At 39.9% G+C, this 13,103-nt stretch overlaps 2 protein-coding genes across 4 annotated transcripts; both read right to left on the bottom strand.

The window, feature by feature from the left end:
• Nucleotides 1-1,964: 1,964 nt before the first annotated feature.
• LOC123471128 lies at nt 1,965-7,617 on the bottom strand. 2 transcript variants are annotated; one of them, XM_045172048.1, is made up of 5 exons: nt 7,353-7,617; nt 4,143-4,207; nt 3,807-4,072; nt 3,631-3,733; nt 1,965-3,542 (listed from the first exon to the last, which is right to left on the bottom strand). In XM_045172048.1, exons 2-5 carry the CDS (start codon nt 4,160-4,162, stop codon nt 2,684-2,686), a joined length of 1,248 nt encoding a protein of 415 aa, XP_045027983.1. In that variant the 5' UTR covers nt 4,163-4,207; nt 7,353-7,617; the 3' UTR covers nt 1,965-2,683. The 2 variants fall into 2 exon arrangements, with proteins under 2 accessions (XP_045027983.1, XP_045027984.1); XM_045172049.1 differs by lacking the exon at nt 4,143-4,207 and having other exon boundaries at nt 7,353-7,610.
• A 1,066-nt stretch (nt 7,618-8,683) lies between these two features.
• Nucleotides 8,684-11,469, bottom strand: LOC116920575 (equilibrative nucleoside transporter 1). Of its 2 annotated transcripts, XM_032926719.2 has the most exons (13): nt 11,273-11,469; nt 11,031-11,214; nt 10,873-10,954; nt 10,656-10,810; nt 10,476-10,570; nt 10,338-10,388; nt 10,177-10,269; nt 9,950-10,089; nt 9,740-9,883; nt 9,557-9,671; nt 9,389-9,474; nt 9,114-9,313; nt 8,684-9,045 (listed from the first exon to the last, which is right to left on the bottom strand). In XM_032926719.2, exons 2-13 carry the CDS (start codon nt 11,207-11,209, stop codon nt 8,934-8,936), a joined length of 1,452 nt encoding a protein of 483 aa, XP_032782610.2. In that variant the 5' UTR covers nt 11,210-11,214; nt 11,273-11,469; the 3' UTR covers nt 8,684-8,933. The 2 variants fall into 2 exon arrangements, with proteins under 2 accessions (XP_032782610.2, XP_032782609.2); XM_032926718.2 differs by having other exon boundaries at nt 11,031-11,468.
• Between the last annotated feature and the right edge of the window lie 1,634 nt (nt 11,470-13,103).

Raw genomic sequence — 13,103 nt, 5'->3', positions numbered from 1 at the left:
ACACACAATGAGGTTTTGTTGTATGAGAGTAGCGCTCGGCCCCGCGCCAATCGGGGAGCTTTTTAGTCGATCCGGTGCGGGGATAATCTTAATCGGGGAAGCGATTTCGGTGCTCGGTGCGGTGATATCGGTGATCGTTGCCTTCCCCGATTATCAATGAATAGTGATCAAAATTGGCAGCTGCCCTGCGGCCAACAAGAACAAAATGTGACCCTAGTCACGTGATTCTCGTTGGCCTATCAGAACTCAAGGTCACTTGTAAGACTAACCCCCTTTGGCTGAAGCGGTGCTATTGGTGCAGCACCGATTATAGCACCGTTCCGCACCGAAAAAAGAAATCCCCGCACCGAACTTCCCCGATTTATTTTAATCGGGGAAGCTTAGTGGTAACCCCGATTAGAATGTGATCGGGGCCGAGCCCTATATGAGAGGGCGAGGGATTATTGCGCGGAGTTCCGTTGGGGGTGGGCGAGATAATTGGGTAATGAATTAAATTTAACACAGTCGCGGGGAGCAGTAGGAGCTGCAGAGAACACGTCTGGCCTATACCAAGGAATGGGCCGAACTCATGGTAGTGTCCTGTAGTAAACTCTTGTAATGTAAACAATTACGCGTAGACTATGCTGTGCTGCACGATTTGTTTTAATGGTTCTCAAAAATACAAAAAGGGGGGTGGGAATAAAGCATTTTTTTAGGGAGGACCAGGCTTAAAACAAAAAAATTTAAATAATTCACAGGAACTAAAAAAGGGGAAAAAATAATTAATATGCATAAATATAGGTAATAAAAATAAAATTACACCTGAAAAAGCTGGTGTGTGAAACATTGGTTCAGTAGGGAAAACAGGAAAACAAACACGAACCGACTGCCTCTCAGCCTTATGGCGCCCATCGCGGTCTTTTACTTCGTAGTCTGTGCTAAAACCGATAATAAACTTACACCTACTTTTTTAGCTCTACCAACATTTCTTGCACGTTTCAGCCTCTCTTTTCCGTCGCACTACTTCCCTAATTCTTAAACACACATTCTCACCTCATCTTCATCTGACATTTTCAAAACTTTACAGTTGGCGGTGGCGGGCACAACTAACCAATTTCCATTGAGCAGTTGAGATCATGTTGATCGGTAAACATATTAGTCCGAAAATAAACAAATTTTACAGAAATGGATGTCCCACGATGAAGGCTATCCTGCTATTTAAATCTCTTTAATTTTTGCTTAAAAAGGACCTATTTGAGTAGTAAACCGATAGGATATATTTTGTCGGTGTGGTTTGACGGGTCGTGATATTAAATTAATTTTAATCGGTAAACTATAAGTTCTAAATGTAAATAAATAACGGGAATGAATAGCTCTTGAAAAGATCTGTCAATTTTTTCAAAATTATTGCTTTAAAAATAGTTACTCGAGTAGTAACCCGTTTCACAATTTTTTGTGTTGGTCGGTTCGGTTCGACGGGTATCAGGTAATCCCCATCTCCCTGAAATACGTAAAATTTAAACAATTTTTGTGGAAAAGTCCAAAACAAATAAATTTTCATAAACAAAAAATTTTAGAACAACAAGCTATTTGGAGTTTTTGCGCTGTACAGATATACTCATCCCAATAGAAAAAAGGAAGTAAAAAATATCATTCTTTTCCAAAAAATGTTGTCTTAGAACATTTTTTTCAGACATTTTACTGAAATGGATAGCTTTTCATTAGACCTTTCCATTTCTGTAAAATGAATTTGTTTCGGACTTATAGTTTTCCCGCAACGAAATTATTTAAATTCTCTGTATTACTAGGAGTAGGAGATGGGGATTACCCGAGACTACCCGGAACTACCCGTGGCGATCCGTGGGTAATCCGGGTTAAGGCTAACCGGGGACGACTCTAATCACTTCTAACGCTATAATTAAGCGTTGCAAGCGTTTTATCCACTAGGATGACTCTTATCTTTACTATTGTGAAAGTGTGTAGCGTAAAATTTAAAAGTGTATTTTATTCAATGTTTTCGCGTTTTTTTTTCGACAAATTTCTTGTGTGTAGTACAGCGGTAGAGAACTACGTCGGATCCCAAAACAAGAGCTTCCTTATAAAAATAGTGAGGGCAGATAGAACGAACTTTGAAACTTAACAATAGTAATGACTACATCCCATATGAGTTAAATCTAGTCTAACACTATCTATCTATGTATCTGATACACTATTTGAAAGTGTTCTAGCATTATATATTCATAGTATTCAATTGGCTAACACTAATTTGTAAATTGAGGTCCTGAAAAGAAAATTTATCAATGGAAAAATAATAGTAATATTCAAAAAAACGAGGGAAACATCAAAGTATCCATTGTACAGCTCACATTCAAATACAATAATTTAATAACATACGTAAATATGCCATCAGCCCTTTCATTATTGTACAACGAAGACTAAAACGCCGCCTTTATCGGCTCTGCATGGGCATCTCATTCAGGTAGAAGGCTAGGTTATTATACATGTGCGACCAATAAATAAATATATTTTACATGTTAAAGAAAGTCCGTTATTTGAAAATATGTGTACCACAATGGTATTTCTGCTGGGTATAGGTTTGTCTGCAAAACAGGTGTATGTACAGGACCACGCAACGATATGAGAAACGTACACAACAAACATACCACGCTTTGTGGATACGCGTTAATGTAACACAGAACCACACCTACGACTGAGAACATTGGCTTGTGACATTGACGGAACAATTTGAAGCATCGTACGCTTGATGTGTCAAGTGGTTATTTCTGATGGTGTTCTCCTCGGCTGATGGTTTACTCAAATGAGTTGACATCTGTTGCAATCGACACGGAGATGGATAAATAGGGTTGATAAGGGGATAATTCATTTTGGGGCTAGATAAAGGATGCAATGGAGACATATTAACATAGAGCGGATTCTGGGCGCTCTCGCAGCCAAGTTCGTTGGCAGAATCGTCTAGGGAGGTAACCTGCTGCATTCCGTTGAATGCAGGCGTTTGCTGCATCATCATCAAGTCTGTGCAACAGTAATACATTTGGTTTTCAGCATTAGAAACAGCCATTGAAGATGTGCTGGCGCCGAGGTGAAGAGTGGTATAACCAGCGGAATCTTCATCTGGTTGTTCTAGATCACGACCAGCCGTCAGGGGGAGCGATGAACGTTGCTGCTTCTGGTCAAAAGGTTGCGCGTGCGTTATAATGTAATGATTGCCCTCGCAGGTTTTGACTGCAGCCCACAAAGCGCGTGTCAAAGGTGGAAAGGACGAAGGTGTTGTGACGGGTCGCTGAACAGCAGGCGCAACTGAACCTCTGCTGCAGTTGCGGCGGAAGTCTTCTTCCCTATCGCCAGAGGAGCTGATTGCCTGGCAATCCAGTTTGCTATTATCTGTCTGGTGGTCGGCGACTGTTCTTACTGTCATCATCGCTCCAGTGTTGTGGTGACGCTCGCTTCCGATATGGGATACACCATTATCGTTGCCGCCAATCAGAATGGAGCCGTTCTCCGTCAAAAAACTTCCAAAATCCCAAGCACCTTTCAACATTTTCCTACGTATGTTTATGAAAATTTCTTGAAATAATCGAACGTTTATAAGGCTGGCACCACGCCACCTATCCTTGTTAATTGATGTCTTACCCATTTAGTCTCAAGTAGATTAAAGCCGAAAGCAGCGCCCCAAGCGTAAGCATCAAACACGATGCTAAAATGACGAAAAACCATGTATCTTCAAGGGCCATTTCTGCTTTCAAAAATAAAAATAACGCTAACGAATAAAGCATTGACTGTATACTGTACGTCATATGATAATGTACCTGTGCCCGATGTTACGCTAACTGAGCCGACCAGGTCAAACCGTCGAGCCCAATGACACCAATGACACGGAGCTGCTAATACCGTATCATTCTCTCTGTTGATATCACCGGCCGCGGCTAAAGCCATCTCGTGAAGATAAGCTCTGTCGATGAAATGCGGAAGAGGAGGTGGAGGGATTCGCAAAATGGCATCTGGGGGAGGTCCCAAGTCGTTGAGTAGCCAATCACAGCCTACAGTGTCCATCGTTTCCATCAGCATCACCTGACTTAGTAATAAGCAGATGAAAAAATAAACATGATGGTCTTGAAAGATGGACCAGAATATTTTTATGTCACCATGTAAGCCTAATGCTCATGCAAGACCGCAGCAATTTGCATCAGCAACAAAATTATCCGCTGTGCTGTGAAATCATAGTATGCTGTAAGCACGACTTGTATTAACTTAAATGGTCGAGGAAGCATGAAATACTTTATTTTTTACATGTTAGATAGAAAAATGGGACAAAGAAGAAAGGAGAAAGAGAGAGAGAGAGAAAAAGGTAAAAAGGTAAAGGAAGTGGTCTGACACGCAAGGCGATCATCATTTTTATGATGACCTGTAGTGTAGACGTCGGGTGGATACAAGGGTCGCTAGTAGCTTTTTATCGTTTCTTTTCCTTCCCTCGTCTTTCATTCTTATCTATTCCATTATTTTACTTTATTCCATTTTTTCTTTTTCCTTTTTTTTTTTTCTTCGTGCTTTTCTTAAATGGCTTAAACACCTGCGCTGCAGTCAAGAGCCGGAATGAGCCACCCTTTTATGCCCATCGCCTTGAACCTTCGATAGAGAAATAATGAAACAGGGAAGGGGAGGGTCACTCAAACACGGACATACTATTCGATTCTGTTGGGTTTGAAAGAGCAAAAAGGAAATCGATGCTATACTTAAGTATCATGCATTGGTAAGTCATAACCAGTTAGCAAGGCTGAAAGTAAGCATGTTAGGCACTATTACGTGAAAACTACTCGCCATATATAAGCTCAAAGCTAACGCATACTTTGATGTTTATTTTTGCATGTGGAGGCGCGGAGGCGTCCACCTTTTAAATTCCAAACTCACGAACACAATGTTAGGCAGAAGAAATTTTCTACAATGTTGCAGATGATTGTTTAATAGCTTGAGGTGGGCGGCAAGGAAACTCTATCGTTGAAATTGACCAAACTAACCATTTTTTATTTTATTTTCATGAGTTTGTATTGGGGGGGTCTGGTTTTGAAACCACACGGAATTTCATCAAGTTATGGAGTCATTTAAAGGCTAATTTTTCTATCTGTTAATTAGATGAACATTCTGCAGCAGATGAATACATCTTCGAAATACTAAATACCTGCAGAGATAAATAATAAAGATGTTGAAGCCGGATTTTGACAGCTATATGGGATTCGGAAACTGTACCTAGAAGGGGAACGACTTGCGGCTTTACGTTATATTTCCTTTAACCGTTGAAGTGGTCAACTCTTTCCTGCCCCACGCCTTGTATATTCAGGAAATTCTCCTACTGTTAGGGCAAGAACAAATAGAGTCGGCTGGACTTCCGCCCTATCGTGTTCCTCCACCACGGATGGGTAACCTATGTTCATAATTCTTCCTGGGTGGTCGATTATGTACAAACCAAACCGACGACCCAAACGCGCGCCATCTTGTCTTCCTTTATTGTAGAATTCCAAATTTCTCTCAGACATGCAACTACTCGTCGGCTTGAGCCATCCCATTTGCACAACGACGCACACGGAATGGAAACTGCCGTTGATCACGATGCTTTTTCTTCAGTTTTGATATAAATAAACCCCACCGGAATAATAGCCTTGATATTTATCCAACTAAAAGCATCTTTTTTAGCTTTAGACAGTCTACGCGGTATATTTTTCAGAAGATATTTCGGAACATCTCTTTTATCGATCGCAATAAGAGCTCGAGGAGATGTAGGGGCTGGGAGCTAAGCAAAGTATAAAGGAATCCAGCAAAACTATTCGGGGCCGTATGCGAAGCTCTACTAACCGATTGTATTTCACCCGCAATAGGTGCCGTAAAGTATTGATCGAGAATCTTTCTATCACTTTCACCAGATTGCTTACGAAAGAATTCATTAGAAGTTAACTCCTGATATTGGATCTGGGATAGAAGACGATAACGGTACCTCCTAGGCAACGGAAATTTCCCACTCTTGGGTGGGTGAGATGATACCAGCATCAACCGAAAATTCAAAAATATATACATCATTCATTATTTTTCCACTAGAGGAGTAAGCAAATGCAGTTCGAAAATTTGATAAAGAGACTTTAGGGAAATGCCAGCTGTTAGAAAGAAGTTAGTGGGGTAGGCAACAGTTCAATTCATCTTAACTTTGGCAACACTTTCAGCCAAAAGCAGATTCTCGTTCAGCTAGCGTTCGGCCATTAATTATAAATTGAGATAGGGGGCTAAGTACACATGCGCAGCTGGTGCCGTACATGTCCCGTTATCGTGGTAGTTTCTTTCTGTCACCCATTTTATCATTTGTAAAAAAAAAGGAAAAAAAAAAGAAAGACAGGGTCTTCAAAGGATCAAGTCTCCATGGTCTTCCTGTGGCTAACGTGCTGACCAAATTGAGATCTAGACAGTATTTTGCGGAACATGCGACGCTCATGATCTACGACAAAACCCCATCAGTTAGCGGCATCTTTTGCTCCCATTGCTTTATTTCCCAGGTAGAAATTCTTCGACATGAAAGGATAAAGATCACTGCTGATGAATGGTCAAAATTTTGTCATTTTAACGATCCTTTTCTTATACTTTATTCCACTAAATGTGTACCCAATGAGGGAAGAAAAAAAATTGAAAGGATAGGCAATTTAATCTTAGCATGTAAACTTCAAGCGCATCGACAGAATACATACATTATAGTCGAGATAGTGTAGAAGGCGGCAGCTGACTGTTCAAGACCAGCAACTACCACCCACGGTGAAACTTTCCCTCTAGGACTCGCTACCCCACCTACTTTTGTGTTGAGAGAATTCTTTTTTTAACTGTTGGAAATAACTGAGTGGTAGGTTTATCAAGACATCAATGTCAAACGACCCTTTCGTTGAAGGCGACCCTTTCGTTGAAGGCGACCCTTTATAATCGAATTTGCATTCATAGTGAAATTAGCCAAGCCCTAATCCATTTGAATTTTACTTATGAATACCAAAAGATACGTTTTTAAATTTACAATTCGAAATCAAAATATAATTTTAAAAAATATATAGTCTAAAAGAAAACACATCTAAATATTAGTGCGGAAACGTAAATGAATAAAAAAAATCCAAAAGAACACGGGTACATTGAACACGAAAAACTACATTGTCAAAAACACACATTCTAATTTAAAGGCTCGTCATTTCTGTAACATCTGGACATCTTACTTGCGTCCCAGTAAAAATAGCTTGAATCAACAAATGAGTGCCCAATACTCATAATACCACGAAAAGGAATCAGGCAATGTTACTTGTCTTAATCATTTTCTACCAATGTACAGGGTTACTTACCAATTTTCCAAGCAGAAATCCTCCGTAACTCCTTACAGCAGCTTAAGATGGCAAGAGACTGACGCTCAGTTTAGGATTCTGGCCACAAAAGACGAGCCATGTAAAACTTCAATTCGATTTTTTTCTTGCAATAGGAATCCGTGATCGAAGGAGTGAAGCAGGTGAATTGTTTGGCCACCTTGTCTACCTCAACGACCTGCCTTGCTGCACACGTCACCACTCTATGAACATCTACGAAAGAATGAAGAGATCGGCATGCGCCCCTTTGCCCTCGAGAAGCGCTCAGGTTTGTTCGCTGGTCGTGGGTTTCTTCTTTTACGACTTGTTTGGACGATAGCCCGCTTCTCCGATTCCCCCAAAAGATCGATACTTAGGAGAATAGCGCGGATACGAGGTACCCTCCTCTTTTTAAGACGTATTTCTCCCCAATCTTTATGCAGCAATCGTAAAACATCTCAATTATCTATCTGCACCTTTTTATTTCAAACTTTGAATAGAAATTTTTACTGTAAAAATCCAATGATCTTGCTTTCGTCGTATCAAATCAGAGGCCAGATCTGCATGGAAGTTTCTTCTCATTTGGATTGTATTGATCCAGCATGCTCACGACACCGTTTTTTGTACAATAAGGTAAGGGTACGACCGTATGGTATTGATCGAACGTCTACTGCCTTCTGTTGGCGCTTTTTCTAAAGTAAAGTTGTTTATTCGAGGTTAAGATGTAATCAAGAACTTAATGCGACAGTTGCGCAATATTTTTTGTTCGAGTTATGTACTGTATTTCTAACTTATTGTCTAATAACCTTCTGAGCGAAATACATTCATGCAAGCAGATTCTTTACAGTTGCTATAGAAAAATCTTTCAGATGTTCCAGTTGCATGACTTCGTATAGCTCCAGGTGCGTACCGCTGACGACCTAGGTGTATCAGGAATAAGCAAATTTCTTGATGATTTTCCTGACCGCAGGCTGCGTATCTTGGTTGTTGCCACAGTCGTGTTTCTTTAAAACGCCGCCAGCTCAGCATTGAACATTACTCGTGGTATAGTGGATTTACTTAGTGACGTAACTTGGCATTAGGCATGTGTACTTCGCCATTCTTGGTTTGGGTATTCCTCTAACATTCATCTAGCTGGCATCCGTCTCGCGCAAAGCCTTTGTCTCTTTGATCTCTCTCATTTTGCCAGAGGCTTAATTTCAAACCTTGTTCTGTTTTACCATTCGTGTTACCTGCTCCCTGCTATTCGTATCCCCTTCCCCTCTCTTTCTTTCTGTGTGTCTCAAGAAAAGAGAAAGAGCGAGGGGGAAAAATATAGAAAGAATGGAGGCCAGTCTGGTAGTTGGGCTATTATTACCGACGGAAAAGAAAAAAAGAGAACAGACTTCATACAGAAGGAACGAGAGAACCCAAACACATACACAAAGAAAAAAAAAAGAAAAAAAAAAGGAGGGAGAGCCATAATGTCATAATTAGACGTAGCAGGCTCTGGCTATGATGCCCGTGCTTTGCCGTAGGCTACATTTAATGGACTGATCATAATGTCCACCAACGGCCACAGGATACTAGACAACGAATGTAACATCACAGAATCCGAACAATAACACTGCTGAGAGCCCCGCCAACTGCCAAACCAATACCGAGTCCGGCTGCCATGAGGGAAGAGGCAGTTTCTTGCTCTTCTTTTTCTACACACCTGTAAAATCAATTATAGCATTAGTAAACGAGTAACTGGATTATCGCAGTTATTTAAACGGCCGATACCTTGGTGCCTGCGCAAACGGAATCACACTCAAGTAACCATTCGAAAACGCAAAAAGAGCCATAACAAGTACAAATCCAGCATCGTTTGGAATTAATACAGGCAAATGGAATCGAGGTTGGGCATTGCACATTATCATCAGTGGGATGAATGCCAATCGCATAACAGAGAGTATGCACGTCCACATTTTAACGTTCGATGGCTATGGTGATGGAAAAAATTAATTAAAAATTTTTTATGACGGCTTCGTTTCATTATTTCTAGTACTATGAAATACCATTGGTATAATTCCTGCTGACGTACGTCCAATGTAATCACCAATACTCATGAGTAGGAAACACGCGACGGGAGTAAAGTAAATGTCTATCAATCCCCAAAACATGCTCGATTAATCGGTAGATTTCAAGAAGCGTTTTCTTTCTATTGCATCACGTGATATACATACCATTCCAAAGAAATCCCTGGCCATAACTTGAAGATCGTATTAATACGCTTACGGCAGGAAATAGTGACAACGTAACGACGTACACTAACATAATTGAGAAGAGATACGGCCAAATCTGACATAAATTTACAGGTTAGCGCAAGATGTAAGAAATGGAAGGAAACAATGGAGCTAATAATTCACCTGTACAATAATCCTACGATAAGAAATTCCTGTGTTAATGATGAGCACTTCGTCTTCCTGGTCTTCCACGAGATCACTTTCTTTCAACGAATCACTTTGATTGGAAGGTGTTCTTTCACAATGTGAGTAAAAGACAAAGAATTTCTATTGAGAAAATTTTTAAAAGGAGTTGCAGAAACCGTCAAAAAACAAACAGCAAAGCTTGCTTACTGTCGATGAAAGAGCCATGTACAAGCAGAATGATAAAACAAGGGTAAAATCCGCTGCCATGAAGTATAAGAACGCACTCTGAGTAGGAGATGCACCGACGGCGATAGACACTATATTAGCGAGTGAAGCAAATATACCACCTATGAAATAAATTTTGATTCGTGCATTAGTTGAATGCTTTTGTAGTAACTGAATTTTAAATTGCATAATTTTATATTTGGACCCACCTAGAGCTTGACCGCTAATGACTGCATTAACATAACCGATGGGGAACTTCCCAGCAAGACCACATACGCCACCTTGAAATATGGAACTGACAACTACAAATAAACCATTTAAGAATAACCAAATATTGAGACAAAGCAATGATAGTATTTGAGTATTTTACCGTTAATGAAGAAGGCGCTTACTAAAGTAATGAAGTAGAAGTACATCTGCCCTGTAAGACAAAGTTGTGAATTTATTATAGAACAACCATAAACATTTATTTAGAAAATAAGGGGATTAAAAAAAAGTATTCACTTACATGGATCTGTATCCAATTCAACAAGGGCTGTTGTAAAAGTAAACAACAAAACTACACCAAACAGACCACCAGCAATTCGGAGTTTGAAAGAAAATCTGAAAACATTGGGTATTTGTACAAGCCAATATTTTAATGTTGCTGCTTAGTTATAAGTTTTGGGAAGAACTGTTATTTGTTTACTTATGTCCCACGAAAGCATTTAGAACTAGAACCACTGTACTAGGGACCAGTGAGGTAACACATAAGTAGGAGGTAAATCCTAGTTGCAGTGGAGAGAGATGAGATGCGTTCCCGGAAGAAGTTGTGTTTAAATCTCTAAGTTTATACATCCAATACTGTTATTAAAGCAAACAGTATTAATCAGTGGAGATTGGGATACTTTAGAACCAAAATTTACCCCGTTTGCTGTAATAAAGAAGTTCCATGGCAACAAAGTTGCCATTCCAAGGAAATAGAACAAAATGTAAACACCAAAATATCTGCAATCTCAAAGGAAATAGACGAAATTTATTTTAAAACATTTTTCCTAAACATTAAAACATGTATAATGAAGACCTGTCCACAGGTTCACTATGGTTGATAAGGACATCATTTTGCTCGTCTTGAATCGAACCAGTTGATGAAATCACTATCCTTCCATCGTTATTCAAAGAATTTTGAATAAAATCGGTATCAACTAGAAGATCTGCATCTTCCTGGTGTGCCCCATTTACACAGCTTTTGTTTTTGGGCATGGCAGCTTATAACTCCAAGAATAAGGATGAAAATCGTTGTGTAAAATCTAAGACTTGGTTTACATGGATTTTTTTAACACTCCATGGGTTCTAAATTTACAAGACACTTTCAAGCAAATAGACTGCTCTAATCTGAAATAAAGTCTATTGCGATGACACTCCTTCCATTTCCACGATTATTTCCATGACATATTACCAGAGCTATAGCATAGACAACGAAGTGGAAGACCACGAAGGGGGCCATAAGGCTGAGAGGACGGGAGGTAACGATGCGCGTGACATGCCGCATGGTGGCGCTGAGTCCGCTAAGATAATAATTTTGGGTTTCCCTACTGATCCAATGCTTCACACACCGTAATTTTTAATGAAATCATGCACGGTATCACTTTGGTATGCACATGCAAATTAAGCAAAAAAATTCAGCATATCGTGTGAATTATTTCATATTTTTAGTGGTTGGGTAACCTACGTTCTTAAAATGTTTTATTTTTCCCCATTTTCCCTGTCTCGAAAATTCGAAAAAAAAAAAATTTTTGTCTCGGGAAATGGGGAAAAATAAAACATTTTATGAACGTAGGTTACCCAACCACTAAAAATGGACTACAGGACTACTATAACTAAAGGACGGGATTCTTTCCCTATCTCGCCTTGTTAAAGGGTGTCGGGTAGGCTATTTTCACGAAAAAAAAATAAAAAATATAGCACTAAATGCAGCTTTAAAAGGCGATTCTAACCGCCAAATTTTTTTCTTTATAAAACGTATCATTTAAGAAGAAGGGTTAATGTTCTATATAGGGACATTTGGAAAGTCAATAATTATTTTTTAAATTTAAATTTAATAAAAAAAAAATACATGGCCGACATAGGAATTGTCGAAGAGTCCCGTCCTTTAGTTAGAGTAGTCCATGGGCCTACTTAATGCTTAAAAGGCCTGTAAACTCGGGGACGCGGTAAATCGTGGTACGCGTACCGTGTACCAGCTACCAGGTACTAGTGCTCGGCCCCGCGCCAATCGGGGAGCTTTTTAGTCGATCTGGTGCGGGGATAATCTTAATCGGGGAAGTGATTTCGGTGCTCGGTGCGGTGATATCGGTGATTGGTGCCTTCCCCGATTATCAATGAATAATCTAAATTGGCAGTTGCCCTGCGACCAACAAGAACAAAATGTGACCCTAGTCACGTGATTCTCGTTGGCCTATCAGAACGCAAGGTCACTGGTAAAAGACTAACCCCCTATGGCTGAAGTGATGCTATCGGTGCAGCACCGATTATAGCACCGTTCCGCACCAAAAAAAGAAATCCCCGCACCGAGCTTCCCCGATTCATTTTAATCGGGGAAGCGTAGCGGTGTCCCCGATTAGAATGTGATCGGGGCCGAGCCCTACTGTTCGACATCTTTTTTTGCATTTAATTTTATCGCACAACGCAGCATTCGACGGCCGATTCTGTCTGCTATGACTGTATTTTGTTGTGCGAAATATGAATAAATTTAAAAGTTTCGTTGAAAAAGTTAGTGTTTCGTTTCACGTTATTCACCGTTTTGTTTTTTGTTTGAGTGTAAAACTTTGTCGTGTTCCGACTATGCAAATGGACTCGTAGGCCTAAGTGATGCGAAAACTCGTTACTTAGATAAGTTAAAATTGTTAAATAGTGAGTGTCCCTATTCAATTCCCAATTCTACGTGGAAACAAGGATTAGATTGTTGCCCAATTGTTCCCAAAATTTCTCCCCCAGACACATTCATCTTGGGGAGACCGGACCCACTTGGGACACCGGGCCATGTTGGACAGTGAAATAATAAATAGTATAAATCACTGTAATGTGCTGAATTTAATGTATGTTATGTGTATTATCTTGATGGTCAGTTAGTTTTATAAACGTCCGTGTATTTATT

This window comes from Daphnia magna, linkage group LG4, assembly GCF_020631705.1.
Source record: "Daphnia magna isolate NIES linkage group LG4, ASM2063170v1.1, whole genome shotgun sequence".
Classification (NCBI taxonomy): domain Eukaryota; kingdom Metazoa; phylum Arthropoda; class Branchiopoda; order Diplostraca; family Daphniidae; genus Daphnia; species Daphnia magna.
Note: the sequence above shows the minus strand (reverse complement) of the source record. Positions and strands in the feature narration are given on the sequence as shown.